The sequence below is a fragment of the Bison bison genome, unplaced genomic scaffold, assembly GCF_000754665.1.
Source record: "Bison bison bison isolate TAMUID 2011002044 unplaced genomic scaffold, Bison_UMD1.0 scf7180017864461, whole genome shotgun sequence".
Lineage (NCBI taxonomy): Eukaryota > Metazoa > Chordata > Mammalia > Artiodactyla > Bovidae > Bison > Bison bison.
The window spans coordinates 9114880-9141223 of record NW_011495023.1 but is presented as its reverse complement, the minus strand read 5'-3'; the positions used below and the strand labels follow the sequence as shown (position 1 = coordinate 9141223).

Sequence of the window (26344 nt, the reverse complement as noted above, 5' to 3'; positions counted from 1 at the left end):
AGCTCTCCTGGGTTCATCTCCTCCTTCCCCTCCACATCTCTGTTTCCTACCCTGAGCATCTCTCCCCTCCACTCCTCCAGCACCTGGTCCTCGTGAAGCCCTCCTCAGTCCTGGCCTCCGTCTCCTCTTGAACCCAGAGTGGCCTTTCCAAAGCACGGGAAATGCCACTCCTCTCTTCAGTTCAGTCAGTTCAGTTCAGTCACTCAGTTGTGTCCGACTCTTTGTGACCCCATGGACTGCAGCACGCCAGGCCTCCCTGTCCATCACCAACTCCTGGAATTTACTCAAACTCATGTCCATTGAGTCAGTGATGCCATCCAACCATCTCATCCTCTGCCATCCCCTTCTCCTCCTGCCTTCAATCTTTCCCAGAATCAGGGTCTTTTCAAATGAGTCAGTTCTTTGCATCAGGTGGCCAAAGGTGGTGTCTCTTCAGGCCCCCACTATGGCTGCTATAGGAGGACCTCTCCAGTGTTTATCCCCAACCCGAGAAACACAAGGGTCTGTATGCACAACAAGGGCTCGAATGGCAGCGATGCTCAGCTCAGGGATTTACCTTCATCTGGATTTGGCTCTGCAGGCAGACCCTCCACTGAGACTCACTGGGCAGGACTTCCGGATCCTCCACTAGCTTCCTGGTCTCTGTCACAAATCTATCTTGGTCTCCAACCAAGTTTGTCTGAACTTTCCCCAAGGACCCTCTCAAACCTCTGTGACCCTGCTCTTCACCTTAACACCCTTCTTCTGCTTCTGCCTGATGAAACTCCATGCCCCCTCACCCCAGGGGAAAGGCTTCCCTTCCTTTAATAACCCTGTTTAGAAGGAACAATCTGTCTCTTGAGCCTTTAATTCCTCTGCCTTGACCTGTAATCCATGGTTGACGGCAGTCTCCCTACTAGATTCTAAAACCCTTGAAGACAGGCTTCCTAGCATATAAGACTTTGCATCTTAGGCCCTTGCCTAAGACAGAGGGCCCATAACCAATGAACTGAGTTTCTGAACCTCTGGCCCTTAGGGGTGAGAGTAGGACTAATAATTGGTAAGTTGGCAGGGTCTGGTGCTGGAACCTTCAGCTGGGCCAGAAAGTCTCGAAAGTGCCCCACAACAATGGCTTCTTCCAGGTACACAGCAGCCTGCTGCCAGGAGGGATTAAAGAAAGGTCTGTTGACAATGCCCAGGAGTGCCAGGTCTCCTGGCACCCTCTTAGCTGTCCCATCCCTAAATAGCTTGACAGTGTTATCAGAGAAGAAAGGTGCTTTCTGAGAAAGGCAGGCCCCTAGGTGCTCGTGGCATTTTGTAATGAGGACAGCACTCTGGGATCCCTGTGACCAGGGGGCCACCTTGGGATCTGGGGGACAGGAATTCACGGAATTCACTCATTTTAGAGTGAGTCCTCGTGCTTGGAAAGTGGGCATGGCAACCCCCTCCAGTGTTCTTGCCTGGAGAATCCCATGGACAGAGGAGCCTGGTGGGCTACAATCCATAGGTTGCAAAGAGTGAGACACGACTGAAGCAACTCAGCACACATGCATGCAAGTGAGGCAAATTTCTTTCCTAGAAGTGTGTCCACGCAGATTTCCCTTGGCCCTAACATCTTCTTCATCAAAGAAAGTGAGCCTTTGGTTGATAAGTCACCCAGATGGATTCTCTCAGGTCAATGGATGGCTGGGGAGGGTCCACTCAAAGCAGAACAATGGTCCCTCATTTTTTTTTTTTTTGGCAGCGCTGTGCGGTACACAGAATCTTAGCTCCCCAGGGATTGAACCTGTGTCCCCCTTCCATGGAAGCGTGGAGTCTTAACCACTGGACCATCAGGGAAGTCCTGACAGTCCCTCATTTTTAAAAAGGACTTCTTTGGCTGTTTCCACTTAGTAGATTTACTTCCAACACAGCTTCAAGAATTCCAGCCACTAGAGAGGACTCTGTGTTCCATAACGAATGTTCTAAGCTTTGCTCTTAAATAAGAGTTTTCAGTACAAAGGCGCGTGGGTGTTTATTTTTCCAAAGCCCAGAGTATGTGATTTAGTGAGCTTTCAGGTAGTCATTGGTGGAGGGCACCCTTGGCTGGCTGTCAGCACGTGGAACCACAGCTGGCATAAAAGGTATAGAAACAGCCTCTCACGTTCTGTGCTGGTCAGTTTAAGGGGACTCAACGATGAGAAGGTTCTGTACACAGGCCAATTCTTCTGATAGCATGTCATCTGAATTTTTGTTCCGATCTTCTCAACAAGTACCTTCTGGATGGTTTTCTTTTCTTCATTCTCTTTTCCTGTTTAGTTCACTCCTTCTTTAGCTTCTAGTTCCAGGCAGATCTTCACGACAAGAAGGAATTCCGATCAACTAACCAGAAGCAGAGACCTAAAGCTGGCTCCCCCTGGGAAGAGGCCAGGCCAATCCTCACCCACTCACACCTGAACAGGCACCTGCAGTCAGAATGTGGGCAGCAGACTGGGGGACCTGGTCCTTGGCTGGTCTGTCTCGAGTCTTCTCCAGCCCTCCTTCTGCTCATGAGGCAGGGTGCCCCAGACTCTTCAGTAATCCCACGCCCTCCTTCCCCACCCATGCGCTCTCTGCGTGTGGGTAGGCCTGGATATCACACAGCACACCCTGTCCATTCATTCTGGCCCGGCTGCCCTGTGTGATTGGTGCTCTCAGATGTTTTCAAGCCCTGTCAGTCTCCTCATCTTGGTACAGAAATTGTGCCGAGATATCCAGAGGGAGAGCCGGGGGAAGCTTCCCCTTGACAACACCTGGCTACTTGGCTGGGCACAGTGGGCATTTGGCAGTCCTGGATGAATCCAGGCTTTCTCAGTTGCCTGGCATGTCAGGCTCCCTGCTATCCTTGACCTGCCACGTTGTGATGGGAGAACTGGGAACTCTGAGCTTCCTCTGCATAGGGGCAGGAACCGAAGCCTGAGACCAATTCTGCATTCTGTGATTCTTTTTCTTTTTCCTTTGGCCCTGAGTAGGCTTTATGCTAATCAAATATCAGCTCCTTTGTGCTTTGCAGCTTTTTCTCAGTGGTCTCCTTCTTAGTATCCTAAGTAAAGGTGACTGCAGGATCCATCAGAACTCACCAGAAAGAACCATTATGGAGATGAAGCCATCAGGCGATGTTATCACAAGCAGGTTTCACTTTAAGTCAATGGACCACGTTAAACCACAAACCCCTCTTTCAACACTGATAAATTACAAGGTGCTTCTTTGCATCACAAAATTATTAATTGGTTTCTTTAAAGCAGTGGTTATTGTCCTCTAGTGAGAGCGACCTCTCTCCCCCCAGAAAACAGTGGCCTGCATGAAGCTTTTAATAATTTTGATAGTTGTTGGTTCTGAGACCCCAGGAAGGTCATTCCTGAGTACTCTGGTCAAGCATGGAGGCCAGTTGGGAATCTCTATGATCTCTATGTTTGAGAGACATATGACTTGGGTCACTTGGATAGGATCTGATGTCTCTGCTGTCTACACAAAATACTCATGCATTTATGACCACACAAGGCAAAGCACACGAGCACGGAGAGAATGGGCTCACCTGTACACCAACACTTCTTGGACATTGGGTGTAATTTGCTTTTCATATATAGCTTTCACATGGTACATTGTTAAGGAGAAAAATGTACGTACCTCTCCACGCCGCTCAGTTTCCACTTGTGTTTCCGAGACATCAGTAATCCCCCACCCCAAGCTGCCTGGAAAAAGAAGGGCATACAAAGCAAAGGCAGTGTTTTTTCATTGCCTGGATTTCTAGAGTTTGGTATCTTTCAAAACAGTAAGCATTGCACGGAGTGAAAGTTACAGCCTCAACCCCAGATAACTTGGGGATTGGCACTAGACTTCCAAAGGTTAACTTGGGGGGCTATTCTAAGGTCTCAGGCTCCATCCCACTTTTATATGGGTGTCAGAAGCCAAACACTTCCTCAGTCTGCAGGAAAAGGAGAAAGAGCCTTCCCAATCCATCAGTGCTGTGCTTAGTCCTATGGAAGCCCATCATTTCAGAACTACAAGTGCTAATATCTCCACAGTTTAGACTAAAAATGATAAATTAAAACCCTTTAAACAACTTTCACATTGCAAGGAAAACTCTTTCTGACAACTCTGAGTGCATATTATAAATATAAAGCCAAAATGACCTAAGCCAGTCTACTCAACAACATAAGTCTCTTGCACCGGCATGGAAAGCAACTTATGCTTCCTTCGTTGATAAAGCCTCACAATGGAAAACCCATCAGCAGAACCAAGCATGGTGCTTAGTGACGATGTGGCATTGATTTCTGATCTCATATGGGTCGTTAGCAGTTTTCAGAGAGTTGCTGATCATTGAGCCACACTTTGAGTCATGTTGGTCTAAATTTAAATTCCATTAGTTTGTCCTTCTAAAAGTTGACATCTGTTTTCATTTGAAAATGTCTTGATGAGTGCTCTCCATTATTTCTTGGTGTGACTAACTGTGGAGTCAAAACGTCTCGTATATGGCCTATCTTACTAGCTGCCCATACATTGGAAATTTGGTGACTCATTTCCTACCAAGTTGTCAAGCCTATTTTCCTCCTCAGTTATACTAGTTTCTGACTTGAGTTGAATTTTTTATCCACTGGACCTCCTAGATAAATGAAATTCCTATTTACTCTTTCGATCATTCTCATAAGGAAGGAAGCTTTGCGTGTACGTGACTCTGTATTTGCATGTGTGAGACTGTGTGCATGTGTGTTTGCATGTGTGTGACTGTGTGTATGTGTGTGTGTATTTGCATGTATGAGACTGTGTGCATTTGTGTTTGCATGTGTGTGACTGTGTGTATCTTTGTGTGTGTGTGTTTGCATGTGTGTGACTGTGTGTATCTTTGTGTGTGTGTGTTTGCATGTGTGTGACTGTGTGTGTGTGTTTGCATGTGTGTGACTGTGTGTGTTCCTCTGTGGACATTATGACCCAATGAACCAAGAACTAAGTGCTCAGCTCAGGTCCTGGTCCCAGAAATAAGAATATTATCCTGTTGGGGAAGTTAAGGCATAATCAGCCTCAGATTGCTTCCAGCGCATGTCGTGTAGTGTGTGAGTCATGTACTACATTGTCTCTGCGATCTTTAAAAGCTTATCTATCATCATTCTGGGAATAAACGCCTAAAGTGAAAAAAAAAAATACAATACATTTCATTCCATGAGCTCCAGGCGCAAAATGTGCAAGAACATTTCAGTGGTGGTCCCTCTAGAATACTTACATCCACGTGCATCCAGATCTTATACTTTTTGCAAATGTCAGCAACCGCTAACAGGGGGTCAAATGCTCCATACACAGTGGTCCCAGCCGTGGCGCTCACAAGGAAAGGGACAAACCCCTGTGCAAATGAGAAAGCCCCAAAGAATGTAAACCAGCAGTCCAAGGATTCTTTTAAAAAGCTGATTTTAAAAGGTGGACATTCTCCTCCTATCTTACACATCTGTCTTTTTGGAACCACCAGAAGGGTTTTGACGATAACTTGGAGGCTAGTAGGAATGACGTTCGCCCTCCAGATCTGAGTTCTTCAGGCCATTCCGTTGGCTCTGCCAGTTGCCTTATGAGAACAGGCACTCCAGTTCTCAGAAGAGGCTGCACTGGACCCAGGGGTGAGTAAACTTGGTGGTGCCCACAAACCTTTGGTATATTCTAAGGAGAGTTTCTGACCTTCCCCCCTACCCACCCACCCACTTACTTTCCTAGTCTTTCTTTTTCATAGCAGGGTCTCTGAACATAATAGAGCGAGCAGACAAAAGGACAAAGGGAAGGAACTCCTACCAGCCCATTATTCCTCGTTGGAAAAATCCCTAGATAACTTATTTGGAGTCTCAGAGGATTCACTTGGGAGTAAACAATAAGCCACGATTTTACCCATCTAAGTTGTCTGGCCATGGATAAATGAAAACTGATAGAAATAATAGGCTGCTGATGAAAAACGGCCAAAGAATGTCACTCAGTCGTGTCCGACTCTTTGTGACCCCACGGCCTGTAGCCCGTCAGGCTTCTCAGTCCACAGAATTCTCCAGGCAACTGGAGTGGGCAGCCATTCCCTTCTCCAGGGGATCTTCCCGACCCAGGGATGGAACTCGGGTTTCCTGCATCACAGGCAGACTCGTTAATGTCTGAGCCACCAGGGAGACCAAATGAAAGCTGATGGAAATAACAGGCTGTTGCTGAAAGATGGCTGAAGAAGGCCTCAAATAGGGTGAAGAGTTTCTCCATAAAGACACGACAGGCCCTGATGTTACAGAGTCAGTCTTTAGGTGGCAGCAAAGTTTTATGTGGTTACAAGTGGTTTTAGGACCAGAATAAGGGGAAAGGATCCTGCTGCCACTTTGCAGGGGAGGAAAAGGCCTAAGAAAACAAATAATGATTTCTGAGATCCTAATAATAAAATTCATGTGTCATGTTGTTGAACTGGGAACTCTAGATGAGATCTACTAAAAGCTCCAACCTGCAGATCATGAAGGGATGAAAATGACTTTCTAGAGCTTTGGAGGAATTTTCAGCAGGTCTTCAGAATGTGTTACTTCTAAAAAAAAGTACTAAATGGCTTCCTGAAAAATAAGGTGTTTGGAGGGTCAATCATTTCAGTATGTGTCTTGGCAGGAAAACTGTCCCTTTCAAGTAACCACACACAGTAACTCCCATATACTAAATTAGCTTCTAGGGATTTTCCATTTGTGAATGCAGTCTTTCCAGTTTAATGCCAATCCTCATCACACAGGAAGGCAAGTCCACTGGAAGCTGTTACTACCATTGTGTTACTAGAACTGTTAGTGTAACTGTGTTACTGGAACTGTTAGTACCACTGTATATGGTATTTACTCAGTAACTTAGAATTTTTCAAAGTAAAGCCCATCACTCAGAGAAATAGTAATGACTGAATGAAAAAGTCCACTTACTCTTTACAAATACAACAAAAACACTTTCTCTAGTGGATGGAAACAGAAATACACACCCTCAGCTTGTTATGAGCTGCATAAAACTCCCTTCAAAAACTTACTTTTTGTTTGGCTTCAAGGATCCTTCTTTCAAGGTCAGACGGGATCATTTTCCCCCTGAAAGAAGAAGCAAATATATGTTTGCTTTGAATAATTTACTTTGTTGCCTTTACAAAGAGTTGCAAGGGGGTAAAAGTTCAACCTTAAATGATTGGTAATAAGGACCAATTGGAATCATTCCTTGGTTGTTTCCAGAAAGAAAGGCATTTCCTTCAAGTGATGCTGGACTGTCATTTCTGATGTGCTTAGGAGACGCCCGATCCCGCTGTCCACGTGTCTCTCCACTCTGCACAGAGCCTGTTTTATAGGCAATCTCCTTAGTTAGAGCAAACCTGTTCTGGAGTGAGACATTTGGCACTGAAAGCAGATTTAGAAAAAAGATTTGTCTTCCAAATCTTCCAAGAAACAGACCTGCAATTGCACACAGAGATGAAATGCCAAGAAGAGAAAATCCACTCTGAAACATCTGAATGAAAATATTACGTCCAAAGCTACTCAGTTACATTCCGAGAGCTAAAACCACAAAGCAGACCAAGAACTCATGGGCTCAAATGTCATACAGGCACCTTTCATCTCCATCCTTTCATCCTTTCCTTCCTAAAATAGAAACACATAGTGCTTTAGTTACTATAAAACCCTGCTATTGGACTTCTCCGGTGGCCCAGTGGTTAAGAATCCACCTGCCAATGCAGGAACATGAGCTCGATCCCTGGTCCTGGCAGATCCTAATGCCTTGGGGCAACTAAGCCCGGGCGCCACAACTATTGAAGCCCGCAAGCCTAGAGCGATGCTCTGCAATAAGAGAAGCCACCGCAATGAGAAGCCCGTGCACTGCAGCTAGAGAGTAGCCACTGCTCTCTGCAGCTAGAGAAAGCCCTGTGCAACAACGGAGACCCTGCACAGCCAAAATAAATAAATTAGTAATTAAAAAAAACACTACTATTATAGTAATCAAAGGAGTTGATTTCTACAAGAAGTTAGAGGTGGCTAGATGTGTGGTCTTAGTCAAGTCACTTAATTTCTCTGTGCCTATTATGACCATACCTTAGCGATAATATTACTTATGGAGTTATGAGGGTTATATGAGTTAATAGATGAAAAATTATTTTTAAAAGTGCTTGGCATTTAGGAAGTATTCCAGAAAAGAGAGCTTTGATTGTTGAGGTTTTTATAATGCATTATGGCATTCCTACCTCAAGACTCTGGAGGGAAAAACCAAGCAAAGGACAGAGTAGCTACCTGTACGTTACTGGAGGCATGAACGATTTTTTTGAACCAAAAGAACTCTTCTGAGGTTTCTACACTGCTAAACTTTTCACATTGGGGTCACTGATCTAGGTTTGTAAAACGCAGCTTGGAAAAATAAGTGATGGGAAGGAGGTTGTCACCTTAAGCAGCTGGGAATGCTACCGGCATCGAGGGGACAGTCAGTGAGGTTTGGAGTGTGCCCTTAGACTCACAGTCTTTTGTGGGGATCCTTGTAATTTTAGGTAGATATCGATCTAGATACAGAGCAAGCCATTAGGCTACTTCATTACAGCTTCTAGTGTTGTCTTGCCTAAGCTTTCCTGACTGAAACATGTTATTTTATTTTAAACTACTTTCCTCACCTGTCTCCATTTTATAAAAGTAATTTGGGCATAGTGGGCATTGTATCTTCCACAATTTTCATTTCAAGCTGACAAAGAAGGTATTACATAATGGTTGGCATGGAAAGCAGAGGTTAGTCCCTCTGCTTTAAAAAGCATGGAGAACCACTGAGTTTTGTGAAGCTATTTTCCAAAGAAGGGCAGTTAACAAACTACTGACCAGAGACCTATGAATGCCATAGGTGTTAGTTTTTGCAAAAATGCCCTGGTCAATAAAGCATTAAAATGCAATTAATTACCTGGCAACGGCAATGGACACATCACCAGTGATTAATCAGTTGGACTGCAGTGAAACAAAGACCATTAAATGTATACTGGGTGCTGAGGGTGTGATTCTAATCTGAGCAGCCCACCTCTGGGGACTTTCTGTGGGACAGGCCTCTGAAGGAGGGACAGAAGGAACGGAGGGGCAGGCTTGTGGCAGGGGTGGGGGGGGGGCGTGGAGAGTTCTGGAAGGCCCTTCACACCCCACATGTCTCCCTACACTTCACAGCTTGGCCTGGGAGCATCCCTGAAAGCTGTGATTTTATTTGCAAAAAGTGGAAACAGAGACACAGGCATAGAGATCAAACATACGGATATCAAAGGGGAAGTGCAGGGGATGAATTGGGAGATTTGGATCGACATATATACACTATTGATATCACGTTTAAAACAGATAACTAGTGACAACTTACTGTGCAGCACAGGGAACTCTACTCAGTGCTCTGTGGTGACCTAAATGGGAAGGAAACCCCCCAAAGACGGGATATATGTATATGTATAGCTGATTCACTTTGCTGTATAGTAGAAACTAACACAACATTATAAAGCAATTATACACCAATAAAGAAAAGAAAAAGAAAGTTGTGATTTTTCGGCCTCTCTTAGATCTCTATGCCAAAACACCTTGCACCACCATGATAAAAACAAAAGGTTCACATTTCAGAGGAAAGTCAGGTCTTATATTTACCTTTGAAACTAAGTTTTAAGTACTTTGAAATTGCAAAGGTGCTTTTGTTGATAAACATAAAATTGAGAGGAGATTTTCAGAAACTGTTTGCAAGTCTCAAATGTTACCTAGTCTACCATGACTAACCTCCTCTACCTTGGAGAGTTCTGGGGAGACTGACTTGACAATTGCTATTTGCTCACTAATCACATCTAGATATTTTGTTAACCCTTGGCAGTAAGATCACACAGAAAAGTCACAGATAGGGAACATCAGAATTGGGAGGGGCCCAAGACCTCATTCTCTTTTTCTCAATGATTGTCTCATTTCTCAAATGAGGAAATAGGATAAGACGGTTGCCTGCGTGACAGCCTAGGATCAGGTAAAGCCTGGCTGAAATGAGAAAGTAAATGCCAAGCTTCCAGAACAAACTCAAAGGGCCAAACATACAGGAAACCTCTTGGCAAATGTTGTTGTCTTTGAAGAAGATAAGATAAATCCTTTGTGATGGCATTTAGCTTTCAAGAATTGGAGGTATCATTCACACCTGCTGGGAAAGCAGTAATGAACGTATGCATGCAGGCATGATAAGTCGCTTCAGTCATGTCTGACTTTGCGACCCTATGGACTGTAGCCCACCAGGCTCCTCTGCCCATGGGATTTTCCAGGCAAGAATACTGGAGTGGGTTGCCATGCCCTCCTCCAGGGGATCTTCCCCACCCATGGATAGAACACACATCTCTTATGTCTCCTGCATTGGCAGGTGGATCCTTTCCCACTAGCACCACTTGGGAAGCCCAGTGAACATACACTCTGTCCATTTCCACACAAAGGCAGGGAGAAGGGACAGCCTTGTCAAGTCATCAAGTCCAAGTGTTTGCTTCTCACAGAGTGGAAAGCTCTGGGTTTTCCCTTAACAGATAGGCTCCAGACTTCTCCAGGCATCCAGCCTTCAAACCTGTATTTGCTTTGTCCACCTGGAACCCAGAGCCTGGCACACTGCAGGTGGCAGATGGACATTTGTCAGAGGTATGTGACTAGAAGGCAAATGTTTCACCCCAGGATAATATTAATATACTCACTTTATCTTGGTGACTGATCAGAAAGCTAGTACGGGAGACTCTGTAGACAAAACTTTTCACCTTTTCAGTGATCTTAGAATTGGATGACTTTGTAAAATTTCGCATGCATAAAAATCATGATGTATGTCTTCAAAATGCATATTCCTTGGCCCTGATCTTAGGGACTTTGATTCAGAAGGTCAGTGATAGGGCCCTGGAATTAATTCATTCTACAAATATTTACTGAAGACTCACTATGTGCCAAACGCTATTAGGGGTGCTGGGGCACCAGGGTAAACAGGCCAGTTTCTACTCTCAGGGCTTACATCCTAACAGAGGAGACAAACAATAACAAGTAAAAAAACATGCATAGCAATCCGCATTTCTAACAAGGAGACTGTGGCACAGGCAGACCTAGGTCCACGTTGAGAAACGTCGCTTTAGAAATGGAAGTTTTATCCTGGCAGGTATTTCCATAATTGTGTAACATACTAGCCAGGCACTTTTCACAGGACCCAGGCTTTTGAGCCATCACAGACGTAGGGCAGCTAGCAGAAGGAAGTCCGGCCATGACTTTGTGCATCCCCATCTGCCCACGTGCTGTGAGGAGGAAGAGAGCCTCCAAACTCCCCAACAGGCTCCTCCGAGGATTAGAAGCTCTCTGGCAGTCCTAGCTTTTCCAGACAAGCATCTTTTCATGCAGGGAAGCTTTAGATGGCAGCTGTTGCATCCTGTATGTCTGGTTTAGAAGTATTTCCATAGCAAAATGTGTATCTTTTACCTTTAGGTATGCAGCAGCCTCTAAGCACCCAGTGAAACAGTGGCTGATGCTCTGCAGTGTTATTCTCTGTTAGGTGCCAGTGTTTAAGAAAAAAACTGCCATTAAAAGGGAGGACTGTTGAACCAGACTGCTGCTTTGGATGAGGCAGTTTTACATGGAGATTCTTGATTTTGATAGTCTTTTAAAAATGTATATGATGGAGACTTCCCTAGCCATATAGTGGTTAAGACTCCACGCGTCCACTGCAGGGCGCACGGGTTTGCCCCCTGGTTGGGTAACTAAGATTCCACATGCCATGCAGAGTGGCCAAATAAAAAAAAATTTTTTTTAATTTAAAAAGCAAATGTGTCAGAATGGGTTAAAAAAACCTAAGCATGAAAAATAAGTATTAAAAAATTCATATGATGCTCTCATATGTATACAGAAGTCAAAACCTTATGTTGTACACATGACATTTTTATAACTATGATAAACCAAGGTTATCTCAATAAATTAAAAAAAAATTTTAATCCATATGATGCTATTGGGTCAGAAAGCTTGATGAAGTTGCCTGAGCAAAATCCCACACTGCCAGCTAGAGCCATCTGCAGGAAGAATCTTCTCTTTGTGGAAAGAAACAAATGACACAGATTACACTGTGCTATACAGATTCATGGTTATCTTCCCATGGCTGTGAAGGGGAAAACGATCTTACCCAAAGGAGCCCATTACTTGGGAGTGTGACCCTCTGGGCAGGTCACAAATCGGGTGCTTGAGTCTTTGGTGACTCTGCTCATTGACCCTGGTGAACTATAATAATTCTATCAGCCTAAGAGCTGAGAGCTTGGCTCTGTTCACAGAGATTTGTGTGCGAAGAAGAACGCATGCGTGATCCTTCCATTAGAAATTGCCTAATGTTACACCCACTGTTAATAGCAAAAGCCCCCAGCAGTGACAAGGAACTACCAGTTTTAGAAGCAGTCACTGCACTGTGCCTTACTCCTGATCTCCGCCCCTCAGGTCAACTCTGCTGCTGCTGCTGCTGCTGCTACTAAGTCACTTCAGTCGTGTCTAACTCTGTGTGACCCCATAGACAGCAACCCACCAGGCTCCCCCGTCCCTGGGATTCTCCAGGCAAGAACACTGGAGTGGGTTGCCATTTCCTTCTCCAATGCATGAAAGTGAAAAGTGAAAGTGAAGTTGCTCAGTCATGTCTAACTCTTAGCCTACCAGGCTCCTCGGTCCATGGGGTTTTCCAGGCAAGAGTACTGGAGTGGGGTGCCATTGCCTTCTCCACAGGCCAACTCTACAAGAGACTTATTACTGTGTTACAAGGGGGCTAAAAGGTTGACGACTTTTTTGGTCCAAGGCCAACAGGGTATCATGTATATTGGTCAGACATATTTCCTGTGAGGTTTAATAGCAATTTACTAATAATTTAGGTAAGTTAAAGGGAACCCTGAAGGGAGGAGCAAGAAATGGAGAAATCAAAGAAAGTGGAAGAGAATGCTGGAGAGAATTTTCTAAAAGTACCTGAAAGTCTATACTGATAACATATAATAGAGACAGACGGATAGACAGACAGAGAGAGAGCAAGAGAGATGGAAAAAGAGAGAAAAAGGAAATTCTTCCTTCTTTTAGCATCATCAATGGATGCTAAACTAGTGAATGAATGTTTTAGGAGAGACATAGTATTTATATATAGTCTCAAAGCATCCCCTGAAATGGCAACCCACTCCAGTGTTCTTGCCTGGAGAATCCCAGGGATGGGGGAGCCTGGTGGGCTTCCGTCTATGGGGTCACACAGAGTCAGACATGACTGAAGTGACTTAGCAGCAGCAGCAAAGTAGAGAACAGTCATTTTACAGTGGAGAGACCTTCCTGGAATTCCTGCCCAAATGCATTGCCTGAATCTAATCATAAGGAAATGTCAAATAAACCCAAATTAAGAAATATTCTGCAAAATAAATGATCTACACTCATCAAAATATCAATGTCATGATAAACAATGGAAGGATGAGGACAAGTTCCAGATTAAAGGGGACTAAAAAGGTGAAAACTAAGTGTCACCTGTGAACCTGCACAGGAAAAAAAAAATAGCTCTAAGGGGACAATAGAGGATGAGATATTTGGATGGCATCACTGACTCGATGGACATGAGTTTGCACAAACTCCGGGAGATGGTGAAGGACAGCAATGCCTGGCGTGCTGCAGTCCTTGGGGTGGCAAAGAGTTGGACACAACTGAGTGACTGAACTGAACTGAAAGGATAGGATTGGGACAACTGATGAAATCTGAATAGGGCGGATAGATTAAAGATTAGTCTGCGTCAATGTCAAGTTTCCTGATTTTGGTAACTGGACTATGATGAGGTAAATTAATATCTTTGTTATAAAAAAAATGCACATTGAACTAGACTTCCCTGTTGATCCAGTTGTTAAAACTCTGCTTCCACAGAAGGAGTCATGGGTTCGATCCCTGGTCAGGGAAATGAGATCCCACATGCTGCACGCCATGGCCAACAAACAAACAAAAACACACACTGACACATTAATGGATAAAGGGAAATGATGTCTGCAAGGAATTCTCAAGTGATTCAGAAAAAATTATATCTATAATATACATATATTAATGTATATAATATTGTAATGATTTCCTGATGGCTCAGTGGTTAAGAATCCACCTGCCAATGCAGGAGACATGGGTCTTATCCCTAGGTCGGGAAGATCCCCTGGAAAAGGAAATGGCAACCCACTCCGTATTCTTGCCTGGGAAATCCCACTGGAGCGAGGAGCCTGGCAGGTGACTGTCCATGGGGTCGCAAAGCGTAGGATATGCTTTAGCAACTAAACAATACTGTAATATTCATTATGTTCAATATGTAATATTAATATTAAATTCCATCCACAGAAAGAAACAGAATGGTAAAGCAAGCATATCAGAATGCTAATGACTGGTGAATTTGGGTGTAGAGTATGTGAGAGTTCTTGTTACTATCGTTGCAATTTTTTCTTTGGTTGAAATTATTCAAAAAACTACAAAGTTAAAAAAAAAGCTGGATGAGTAAATGTCTAAGAACTTTTCTAATGCTGAGGGTATCTGAACTGAAATCCACTAGCAGCTGGCCCCTTCCCCTCCTCACCAGCCCTCCTCCCTAAACCTTTCCCCTGCCCTTCCATCACTACTCCTGCTCTCTCCTCTCTGTCTCCTTCCTGTTTTATAACGTAAGATGATTTCAGATTGCTTGTGAGCTCTTCAGAGGCAGTTCCTACATAATTTCAGCCAAAAGAATAAGGAACTCACAGAGGAAACTAAACCTTGGCTATTTTTTCCATTTTTTCCCCATATAATTCACACTTCATCTCTAGCAGACTCTTCCCTGCGCAGTTAAATATGTCTTAAGCCCCCTTGGGCTTCCTGGGTAGCTCAAACAGTAAAGAATCTGCCCGCAATGTGGGAGATCTGGGTTCAATCCCTGGGTCAGGAAGATCCCCTGGAGAAGGGAATGGCAAACCACTCCAGTACTTTTGCCTGGAGAATCCCATGGACAGAGGAGCCTGGCGGGCTACAGTCCATGGGGTCGCAAAGAGTCAGGCACAACTGAGCGACTTCCATTTTCTTTCACACTTTCTTTTCTTTAAGCCCCCTTCCTCAAAACAACCCAAACCACACCACGCTGGACTCTGTCCAGCTTCCACCCTGCTTCCTCCCCTTCATGGCTCAACCTCTGGAAACATCTGGCTTTTTTCTCCATTTCCTCCTCTCTGCTTACCCTTGAACCCACTGCAAACTGCCTTCCAGTCTCAACCCTCTATTGAAACTGCTCCTGCCAAACTCATCAGCCACCTTCTTATAAGGAAAGCTGAGAGGCAGCTGTTGACCCTCATTTCATCTATTGCTGGCATCTGATGCTGCACCCACTCCACAGGCTTCCCTGGTGGCTCAAACGGTAATCTGTGTGCAATACAGGAGACCTAGGTTCAGTCCCTGGGTCGGGAAGATCCCCTGGAGAAGGAAACGGCAACCCACTCCAGTATTCTTGCCTGGAGAACTCCATAGACAGCAGAGCCTGGTGGGCTACAGTCCATGGGGTCACAATGAGTTGGACACGACTGAGCGACTAATCCTTTCAGCTTTCAACCACTTCTAGAAACACTCTCACAGCCCTGGGTCCTGATTCTCCTCCAACAGCTCTGGCTGGCCCTCCTCAGTCTGCATGGCAGCTGCTCCGCTCTGCATGTCCCTGACACATGGGTTCCCCTGACTCTCGCCCAGGCCCACTCTGCACAGCTCCCATCACACATCTTCTGACCTCCAGGCTGATGCTTCTGTTGGATACCCTGACACCCTCACTTGGACGTCTCATAAGCTCTACGAACTCAGTATCTCCACTTCGGGGTGGTGGGGGGATGGTTCCTGGCTTAGAGAATAGCACCGCATGGACTTAGCTGGGAAGCCTGGTGTTCCCTCTCCTCTCACCTGTCAACTTGCACACACCCTCCCCCAGGTCAGTCAGTAATTCCCGTCAATTCCAGCGCTTCATCCCCACTGCTCCTCCCCAGGTCAGCCCACCCTCCTTCTGCCCACAGGCCCTCTCCCTACTTGGGTCATATACAGCCAGGGAACTAGGATTATGCCTTATGCTTTTCTAGAACCTAGTGACATGGTAAGTGATCATAAATATCTCTCTAATAAATTCATATGAATAAATAAATGGTGAATTGAGTGGCTTCCTTTTAATTTAGTGGAATTTCTTATTCAATCCTTTTAAGACTAAATTTATTTTTCTTACATTTTAACCTCACCTTTATCCAGATTACCTATGAAATTTGGGTACCAGATTAAGACAGGGAGTTTTCCTAAGAGAGCTCTTTGGCTCATGCTCTGAGCTGATGAGTTGCTGGAGGCATTATTTACCTTCTGCTCCCTAAACTGTCCCCCTCCTGTAATCACTCCATCAAGTTCACACAATCTGTGGTGCCTGGAGGAATGACACCCCCATAAATCAGTTCTCAACCCGTTGGCTGCTGCTTAAGTGCCCAGATGATAAATGTCCTTCTGCACCTTCTCGGTGCAGAAAATTCTGGTTGATTCAGCAAAGGTATGGATTCAGTAAAAGCCTGTGAATGCCTCTGCGTCATTGAGGAACCACGTCCCAGGACTCCAAGCAAGAGGGGAAAAGAAACAGCGAAGATCAGCAGCTGGCAAGGAGGCAGGTTTGTGCCCTACAGGTCATCACCTGTTTTCAGACTTTTAAGGCGTATGTATACAAACTGCAAACTGCTAACCAACAAGGGTTGCAGATTCATGCTCACCTTTCATCACATTTAATCAGAATCACACTGTCTGTTCCAATGCCCAAGGCTGCAGCTCCCTTCTTGAGAGAAAAATGGCTCTGTAAAAGAAACCACGTTTGTAATTAGTTGAAAATAAAGTCAAGATCCTTTTCCTTGGCTGTTTTCTTTTTTCCTTTTATTTCTGACATGTCCCTCCAAAGCCTGAATTGCTGAGAAAAGATGGAATCCTTCATTTAACCTTTTATTTTTTTTAATTGTGGTGAAAGGCACATAACATGAAATTTATCATCTTAACCATTTTAAGTCTCTAGGCCAATGGCATTAAATATATTCACATTGTTGAGCAACCATCACTACCATCTATCTCCTGAGCTCTTTATCATCTTGTAAAGACTGACACTCTGTATCCATTAAACAGCCGCTCCCCATTTTTTGAAGACTCCTAGCAAAAAGACTATCAGGTATCACCACAGTGATAATGTATTCTTCATTCAAGAATTTGTGGAAGCATCCCTGGTGGCTGGCTCAGATGGTAAAGAATCTGCCTGCAATGCAGGGGACCCAAGTTCATCCCTGGGTCAGGAAGATCCCCTGGAGAAGGGCATGGCAACCCACTCCAGTATTCTTGCCTGAAAAATCCCATGGACAGAGGAACCTGGCAGGCTATAATCCACAGCGTCACAAAGAACTGGATACAACTGAGCGACTTTAACACTTCCACTTTTCACTTTTTCCGGTTAAACAAGATGAATTAAATCTCCCTAGTATAGGACTTGTCAGAGCCTTTAATAGGAAAACACACGCAGCAGATATCCAAGGTAGATCTGTTTTGCTATGTTTCTTACATTTATTTGCCAATGGAACCCCCTTAGCGAGAAGCACTCAACTTGACCTGAACACGCACAGCACAGGAGAACAGAGGCTCCTTCATGCTGGATGGTCCACCCTTCTCTCAAGCAGTGGTTCCCAAACTGCGGGATATGTCACAGTCTCCTGGAGGGCTTGCTCTTACCATTCTACTTTCTATCTTGATGAATTTGACTACTTTAATACCTCATGTCAGTAGAACCATAGGGTAATTATTTTTTGTGTGTGACTGGCTTATTTCATTAGCATAATAGCCTCAAGGTTCATCCATGTTGTAGCATGTGTCAGAATTTCCTCCCTTTTTAATGTCAAATCACATTCATTTTGGACTTCCAAGGTGGCGCAGTGGTGAAGAATCTGCCTCCAATACAAGAAGAGCAAGAGATGCGGGTTTGATCCCTGGGTTGGGAAGATCTCCTGGGGTAGGAAATGACAACCCGCTCCAATACTCTTGCATGGAAAGTCCCATGGACAGAGGAACCTGGTGGGCTACAGTCCACAGGGCCACAAAGAGTCAGACACGACTGAGCAACTGAGTGCACGTTGCATATTTATCTTATGTACACACAACACTTTAGTTTTTCATTCATCTGTCAATAAACACTTGGGTTGCTTCCACCCTTTGGTCTTGTGAATAATGCTGCTATGAACATGGATGGACAATTATCTCCTTGAGTTTTGCTTTTCATTCTTTTGGGTATATACCCAGAAGTGGAAATGCTGGATCATAAGGTAATTCTGCTTCTGAGGAACTGCCATACTGTTTCCTTAGCAGCAGCATTTTCCTTTCTCACTGGCAGTGCACAACAGTTCGAGTCTCCACACCCTTGGCAATGGTTGTTGTTTTCTGTTTTCTGGTAACAGTCATTCTGATAGGTGTGGGGTGATACTTCATTATGATTTTGCTTCTTTTTTTTTTTTTGATTTTGCTTCTTATTTACCTAATCATTAGTCATGTCAAACATCATTTCATGGACTTACTGGCCATTGGTACATTTCTTTGGAGAAATGTCTATACAGGCTCTTTGCCCATTTTTGAAGGGGACTGTTTGGATTTTGTTGTTGTTGAATTCACCTGGGCTTTTGCATGAAGATAACAAGATCCTGGAAATTATTAAAAAAAAAAAAAAAAACCTGCTAGGTGGTTTAGTGGTAAAGAATCCACCTGCCAAGCCAGAGACACAGGTTCAATCCCTAGGTTAGGAAGATCCTCTAGGAATGAAATGGCAACCCATTCTAGTATTCTTGCCTGAAAAATCCCATGGACAGAGGAGCCTGGAGGGCTATAGTCCATGGAGTTGCAAAAGAACTGGACATGACTGAATGAGTAAACAACACACAGTAATCCATGCCAATCTCACACACAAGGCATCAGAACACAGCCACGGCCTCCAGCAGCTGTGTATTGTATGGCTCCCAGACTTACATTTTGCTACTCAGATTACATTCACTTTTTTTCAAGTCCAGTGAAATTATGTGCCGTCAAGGAAGAGCAGTTGGCCTGAAACCCAGCACTCTTTCATCCCAATCTCATTGGAGGGTCTATCTGTGGTGGAGACGACCATCCAGCCCAGGGTGTTATCAGGATGGAGGCATCAGTCACTGGCTTGGGCAAACAGTGCAAGTGGAAAGGCCACCCTGATGAGCGGAATCTTTGTGATTTTGGTTATGGATTCTGGCTAAGAATCTGAATCATTTCAATGGCTGTAATCACTGTGCATTCTGAAGAGCAGCGAGGATCCAACTTTGCCCAGCTGTACTGCATCTGCGAGCAGCCTCCTACTATTAAATACAGGTCATTAAGCTGTCCAAAAGGAGAGCTGTTTCCTCAATTTACATCTGCAAAGGGTGGCTGCCTTGAATTTTAATTGATGGCTCCAGAGTGTGTTCTCCTCCAATGTATGCTTTGGACTTCTCCGAATTCTCAAATGTGCAGCCTAGGAACTGCTAACACACATACTTCTAGGGGGTGTGGCTAATAAGCAAGAAGAAATCACATTTATAACAGCAGCAAATACTAGAAACCAATAAATGAGGTGTTGAATAGAGGAGTTTTAAAAAGCCCAGTGCAGTTAAGAGTAGTGATGAGGAGTCCCTAGTTAATTTTACAAGCTCAGGAAGACAACGTGGACAACCATTACCAAGATACCTGGGAACTAAGAAAGTTTCGTTGTATTTGGAAAGAAGCACGGCTTCCCCACCAAAAAAAGAAAAGAAAAGGAATGTTCTCTCTTACGTAGTTACTGGATCCCTGGATGACCCCCAAAGAAGACACCCAGGGGAAAATGGCCCTAAGTCTGTTCCTACCAAGGAGGCACAAAATGGAGGTGCCAGCTGCCCTGCTGAGCAAGCACACATACCCCAAATTAGGCCCCTCAGTTAATGAGCTTGTAAGCACTGTTAAAACCCAACACAAACAGAGACTTGAAAATTCCCTGAGCAGACAAAACCAGGGTAGTCAGACAAGCAAAGCTCAATTTATCTGATTTTGCAAGACAAGTGAGGCTCACTTGACGGGTCTCTTTTCGAGGATGCCTCTGAAAATCATGAGACTTAAATCATTCTCCCCATTTATAGGGGCTTCCCTGGTAGCTCAGCTGGTAAAGAATCTGCCTGCAATGCAGGAGACCCCAGTTTGGTTCCTGGGTCAGGAAAGCCACTGGAGAAGGGAACGGCTACCCACTCCACTATTCTTTGGGCTTCCCTGGTGGCTCAGATGGTGAAGAATCCACAGGCAATGTGAGAGACCTGGGTTTGATCCTGGATTGGAAAGATCCCCTGGAGAAGAGAAAGGCTACCCACTCCAGTATTCTGGCCTGGAGAATTCAATAGACAGAGGAGCCTGGCAGGCTACAGCCCATGGGGTCGCAAAGAGTCGGGCATGATTGAGTGACTTTCACTTTTCACTTTCCCCCATTTATAGGTGGGAACCGTGAACCAACTCCCTTTCACTTCAGAAAATTTTAATATTGTAACCAAGCGCTGTGAGGAATCAACCGTCAGTGCCTCCACATTATATAAGCTGCTCTGTAACAACCATCTCTGAGCCTCGTTGCTCGTGCTTTGCAAGGTGTCTTATTGGTGTGTGTACAATAAACTTCTGGGTTTCCCAAGTGACTCACTGGTGAAGAACTGCTTGCCAGTGCAGAAAATGCGGGTTCTACCCCTGGGTTGGGAAGATCCCCTGGAGAAGGAAAGGGCAATCCACCCCAGCATTCTTGCCTGGGAAAACCCATGGACTAGGAAGCCTGGTGGACTATAATCCATGGGGTCACAAAGAGTCCGACACGACTTAGTAGTAGCACCATAAACGTATACCATCAGTGATTCACTGGTTTCTGGGTTTTTTTTCCTCTCCTGAACTTGGACAGCACTAAACAGCTAAATGGCACACTGAGGATAAATAAGAGATCTGATGCACCGGTCAATGAGAGGAAGTAGCCTTGTCTGGTCTTTAATGAGGAAGAATGGGGATTCTCAAGTGAGGGGCAATTACCGAGGATCATTGATCACTGTACCGAATGCCACACATTTAAGGGAAAAACACACACCGAAATAGGAAGCTTCAAGAGAGGGAACAAAGGCATGAAAAAGAAAGTTGGGTACCAAACACTAAGTCCACTTCCATTTTCAGGAGAGGGAACAGGGAAATAGCTAAATGCTATCTACAAATAGGGGACTTTCCTGGTGACTCAGGGGTAAAGAATCCACCTGCCAACGCAGGAGACACAAGTTACATCCCTGGGTTGGGAAGATCCCAGGAGAAGGAAAAATGGCAACCCACTCCAGGATTCTTGCCTGGGAAATCCCATGGACAGAGGAGCCTAGCATGCTACAGCCCATGGGGTTGCAAAAGAGATATGACTTTGCACTAAACAACAACAACATCATCCACAAATAACCAGTGACCTAAGAGAGAAGGAACTTGAGAGGGAAAAAAAAAGAGACTACCTAGTGAGGAAGAAACAGTAAGGACAGCTTAAATGGAAGGATGCCCTGAGCCTGTGAGAATACCAAGAGAAACATCTTTACTCCTTGGCACCATGTTGAACAGAACCCCTTGTTGATAAACCAGAGCAGAGCACAGCATCCTGAAGGCTGAGGAGCTTGGGAAGCAGGTATCTAGAGAGAGCTTTATCTCTCAGCTGGAAGGTCTACCAGTCATCCTTGGATTTGATCCTTTATTACCAATATAGCCTTTCCATTTGTGAGAGGAGTGAACGGGGTCTGTGTGCGTGTGTGTGTGTGTAGGCACACAGAACAGAGGTGGATGAATTATGCATCCTTACACATCACAGATGCCCAGCAAGGAAACCTTGAAGCCCAGCCTAGCCTATGACTGAGCTGGAATCTGCTCCTTCAGCCCTTCCTCTTGCCCTGAAGCCCCTGCCCCCACCGCCAGTCAGTGAACCAGCAGTCCTTCCCTGTCCTCCTGCTACTCCACACCCCTTCCTGACCCCCCTCGTTTGCCTCCTATACCATCTCAGACAAGCTGGTCGCTCTTGCTCCTGCTTCTGCTCATCAAATGGACTAAAAGAGCACCCAGTTTTGGAAAGCATCTGATGGACAAAGGAGCTTGTACTGTGGGAGCCCAGAGTACAAGCTCACTGGTTTCTGATTATCACAATTTGGTGGAGGGGAGGGGATCTCCCACCATGTTCTTAGAGACTCCATGTGAGTCAGAGGTGACATGATCTGCACACGAGGCATTTCTGTACAGCTGCCACCTTATTATTTGCACTCAAAGCTATAAGGTTACCCCAGTGCGAGTCTGTGCCCTTAAGTATGTTTTAAAAGAAATGAATGGCGTGTACCAGGATTAAGTAGACCCAACGGTGGTGTGTGGTGACAAACGTGAACACCAGCACCAAGCATGTATCCAGCCACATGAAAGCAATTATTTCCCTGATTTTAGGATCCTGAGAAGAGTGGAATGAAAATGTGTAATGAAAAGAGGTCATCTGGCATGGAAAGAACCTAAATGTCCATCAACAGATGAATGGATAAAGAAGATGTGGTACATATGTATATAACAGAACATTAGCCATAAAAAAGAATGAAATAATGCCATTTGCAGCAACATGGATGAAACTAGAGATTATCATACTAAGTGAAGTAAGTCAGACAGAGAAATACAAATACCATATGATATCCCTTATACGTGGAATCGAAAATATGACACAATTGAAGTTATCTATGAAACAGAAACAGATTCATAGACACAGAAAAAAGGTGGGGCGGGATGGATTGGAAGCTTGGAATTGGTAGATGTAAATGATAATATATAGGAATGGATAAACAACAGGTTCTACTGTGTAGCACAGGGAACTATTCAATATCCTGTGATAAACCATAATGGAAAAGGAAATGAAAAACAATGTATATATGTGTATAACTGAATTGCTTTTCTGTATAGCAGAAATTAACACAACTATATAACTACAAATCAACTATACTTCAATAAAAAAAATTAAAGAAAAAAAAAAAGAAAGCAGTTCCTTGAGATAAAACGACCTGGCTCTAGTTAGGCAAGTTACTCTCTCATTGAGTCATCATTTGTTCGGCTGCAAGGATGAATTCTTACCTTGAGGGTTGGTGTGAGAAGCATAGGTATTGAATGGGAAGGGCCCACAGGTCGCCCAGCATTGATAGATGCTCACAAAATTGTGGTCCTTCCAATTCTCCAGCCTATCACCTAATGTAATACCACCCTGAGATATCCCTGAGTAACTTGAGCAGAATTTCAAAACCTTCAAACAAAACTAATGTCAATTCACTTTACGTTATAAAATAAGCATATGCCAAATTGGAGCATGTGGGAAAAAAAAAAAAAAAAAAACCTCCCCAAATCATACAAGCAACAACAGAGAATCCAAACTATCTCAAAGCTGTGACTACTTGAGTACTGCTTGGGTGTTTGGGGGGAAAGTAAAAGTGTTAGTCACTCAGTCATGTCTGACTCTTTAACGCCATGGACCATAGCCCTCCAGGATCCTCTGTCTTGGATTCTCCAGACAAGAATACTAGAGTGAGTTGCCATTCCCTTCTCCAGGGTATTTTCCCAACCCTGGGATTGAACCGAGGTCTCCCACATTGCAGGCAGATTCTTTACCATCTAAGCCACCAGGGAAGTGTTTTGGGGGAGGTGCCATTATCCATCTTAAGAAAATAACTGACCCCCAGATATGCCCTCAACTTGCCCCCCGGAGGCGCTCAGCTCTCTACCTATAGGGACATCAGTGGGTGCTTGGTTACAAGAGCAGTGTTGGTTGACATTGGTGGAGTGTTTACTAAAGGCCAGGCACTGTATTAACCCATCTCGTCTTCCCAACAACTACATGAACTGGGTATTGTAATCTTCATTTTACAGATGAGGAAGAAATGAACTAAGTAATCTCCTGGGAGGGGTAGAGCAGGCCCTGTCATCATTTCTAGTCCACCCCAAAGCTTATGAGCTTTATCCACTAACCTGAAGAAAGACAGGTCTATCCAGTGACTCCTGACCTGGCACTTGGAGCAAGGGAGAGTCACCCATCAGATGAGGAATGTGACTCAGGGGCACCAGGAGGGGTCACCATCCTCTTCTCCTCTCTGACAGCGCAATGCTGGCTCCTTGAGAGCCGACACTGGGTCTGTTCTGTTCACCCCTGTCTCCCCAGTGTCTGGCATCCAGCAGCACTGAGTGAGTAGAGGAAGGAATAAAGAAAACATCTCAATGCCCAATGGCTGGATTTCTGCTTTTCTGCCTCATTCTGCCTCTCCTATTGCAGTGAAAATGTCCCCATGAGAGGCAACACTTAGATTTTACAATCATTTACATGATGGACAGGGAAGCCTGGCATGCTGCAGTCCATGGGGTTGCAAAGAGTTGGACATGATTAAGTGACTGAACTGAACTGACATGACTCTCAGGTTCTTTCTGAAGAGGAGGTTTTGAGGGGATTGGGTAGAAGAGAAGATGGCACAGGGGTGACAAGCACCCTATGAGGAAAAGGAGGGAGGAGCACAGTGGTGGAGCAGGGGGTGCCGAGTGACCTGAATTTGGTTCACTAGTTCACATACTGAAAGGTCAGTTAGTGTTTCTGCCTAATGAGGAGCATAACATGGGAGCTTTTTCCAAGCTGCCTAGGTCACCATTCATATTTTGGTTTTGCTTTTATATTTCCCCAATTCTTTATTTTCTAGAACTTATCATTACTTTTGTTAGAGGACTTACATTATTATTAGATTAAAAGAATAAGTTGTTAAGGAACATATGGATAGTTCATTGTCAACAAGAAGTTGTTATAGCCTTATTATTCATACACATTGAATAATTTAGAATTACATTCTTTCTAAAATTTAAATTGAATTTTACAGAGCCAAACAATTACTTCAATACACCATTCATTTTTTAACACAAAAGACATCTATTGTCATTGAAACTCTCTCAAAAAGTATTGCTATCTGAAAATCATCTTTCTAAAGCAATTATGAGAATAATCACCCCCATGGAAGTGGGCTGAGGTCATGAGGCGTCTCAGCAGAACACCGGTGATGATTCCAGGAGACGCTGACCCGCCCTGGACCTGGCATGTGACAAGTGGAATGAGTTAGTTATGGTGATTTATCTGAAAGATCTCAGCATCTGCTGTGATTATAAGGAACATTTTTCCTAGATGTGATTATGCTGCTTCATTGAAGCTATTTCTGGAAGAGCTTATGTCACATGAGGAAATAAGAGGAATCTGGAATTAAGCTCATGGTTGGGACTTTCAAAAGATTTAGAGAGAGAGAGATGAATTACCAAGCTGTGATCTTAGGTTCCCTCTAAACCTGCTTTCAAGAAAGGACCTAAAATTCATCAGGTTAATTTTTTCTGGGCTCTTCTGTCACTGAGTTTGATGAGATTCCAGAAAAGGATGAATACTGAACCAGATAATCTTTAAGATCATTTCCAATTTTGTGATTCTATATTTCAGAGAAAAATAATCTTGGAACTCCCAACTCATAACTTAACACTATCTCGTTTCAACTCAGTGATTTATCGCCATACTATTTGTTTGCTTTAATGTTAGGTGAATTTCAAGAACAGTTCGTTTTGAACAAACAAAACCAGCTTGCCCTCCTCATCAGCTAGGGAAAGTTCTAGTCTGTTTTTGTGGCCAGAGAAGTGATGGGTAGCTTTGCAGAACGTGGCAGAGAGGGAGTGGAGTGTCTTCTAGAAAACAACAGACGACCCTCTGCCTTATGAACATGTGAAGTTTCTCTCTGGATGCTGGAGAATGGCAGTTTCTCAACACGATTTTCATCTCTATGGCACTAACCATGTCCAGTTATCAACTCCCTGCTCAGAACAGAAGAAAGGACAGTAACCAGGTCAGTTCAATAGATCAGGAAATTATATTAACGTCAGAATAACCAACATGAAGAAAATAGGATTTGATGAAAGCTGCTTCCAGTGAATGTAGAACAGCCAGCTAGTGTGGCTCTCTGGTCAGCCAGCCTAGGAGCCGAAAGCACAGTGCTAGAATTGTTAGAAAACTGAGGCTCTAGAGCAGATGCTGCCATTGCCTGGGTGTGAAAGCTTGGGAAAAATATCTTCCATCTCTGGGGCCTGACTTCTTCATCCATAAAACAAGGTGCTGGTGGTTTTTTTCAAGTTACCTATATTTATGTTATGGCCAACCTAGATAGCATATTGAAAAGCAGAGACATTACTTTGCCAACAAAGGTTTGTCTAGTCAAGGCTATGGTTTTTCCTGTGGTCATGTATGGATGTGAGAGTTGGACTGTGAAGAAAGT

The 26344-nt window shown here is 44.3% G+C and overlaps 1 protein-coding gene across 1 annotated transcript in view; it reads right to left on the bottom strand.

The window, feature by feature from the left end:
* Positions 1-26344, bottom strand: part of GAD2 (glutamate decarboxylase 2 (pancreatic islets and brain, 65kDa)) — a 63417-nt gene that overhangs the window by 20337 nt on the left and 16736 nt on the right. The window contains exons 8-11 of the mRNA XM_010859924.1: positions 16712-16791; positions 6998-7052; positions 5216-5332; positions 3625-3689 (exon numbers count right to left, since the gene is read on the bottom strand). Of these exons, the coding sequence (XP_010858226.1) occupies positions 3625-3689; positions 5216-5332; positions 6998-7052; positions 16712-16791 (317 nt within the window). The remainder of the gene's footprint in view (positions 1-3624; positions 3690-5215; positions 5333-6997; positions 7053-16711; positions 16792-26344) is intronic.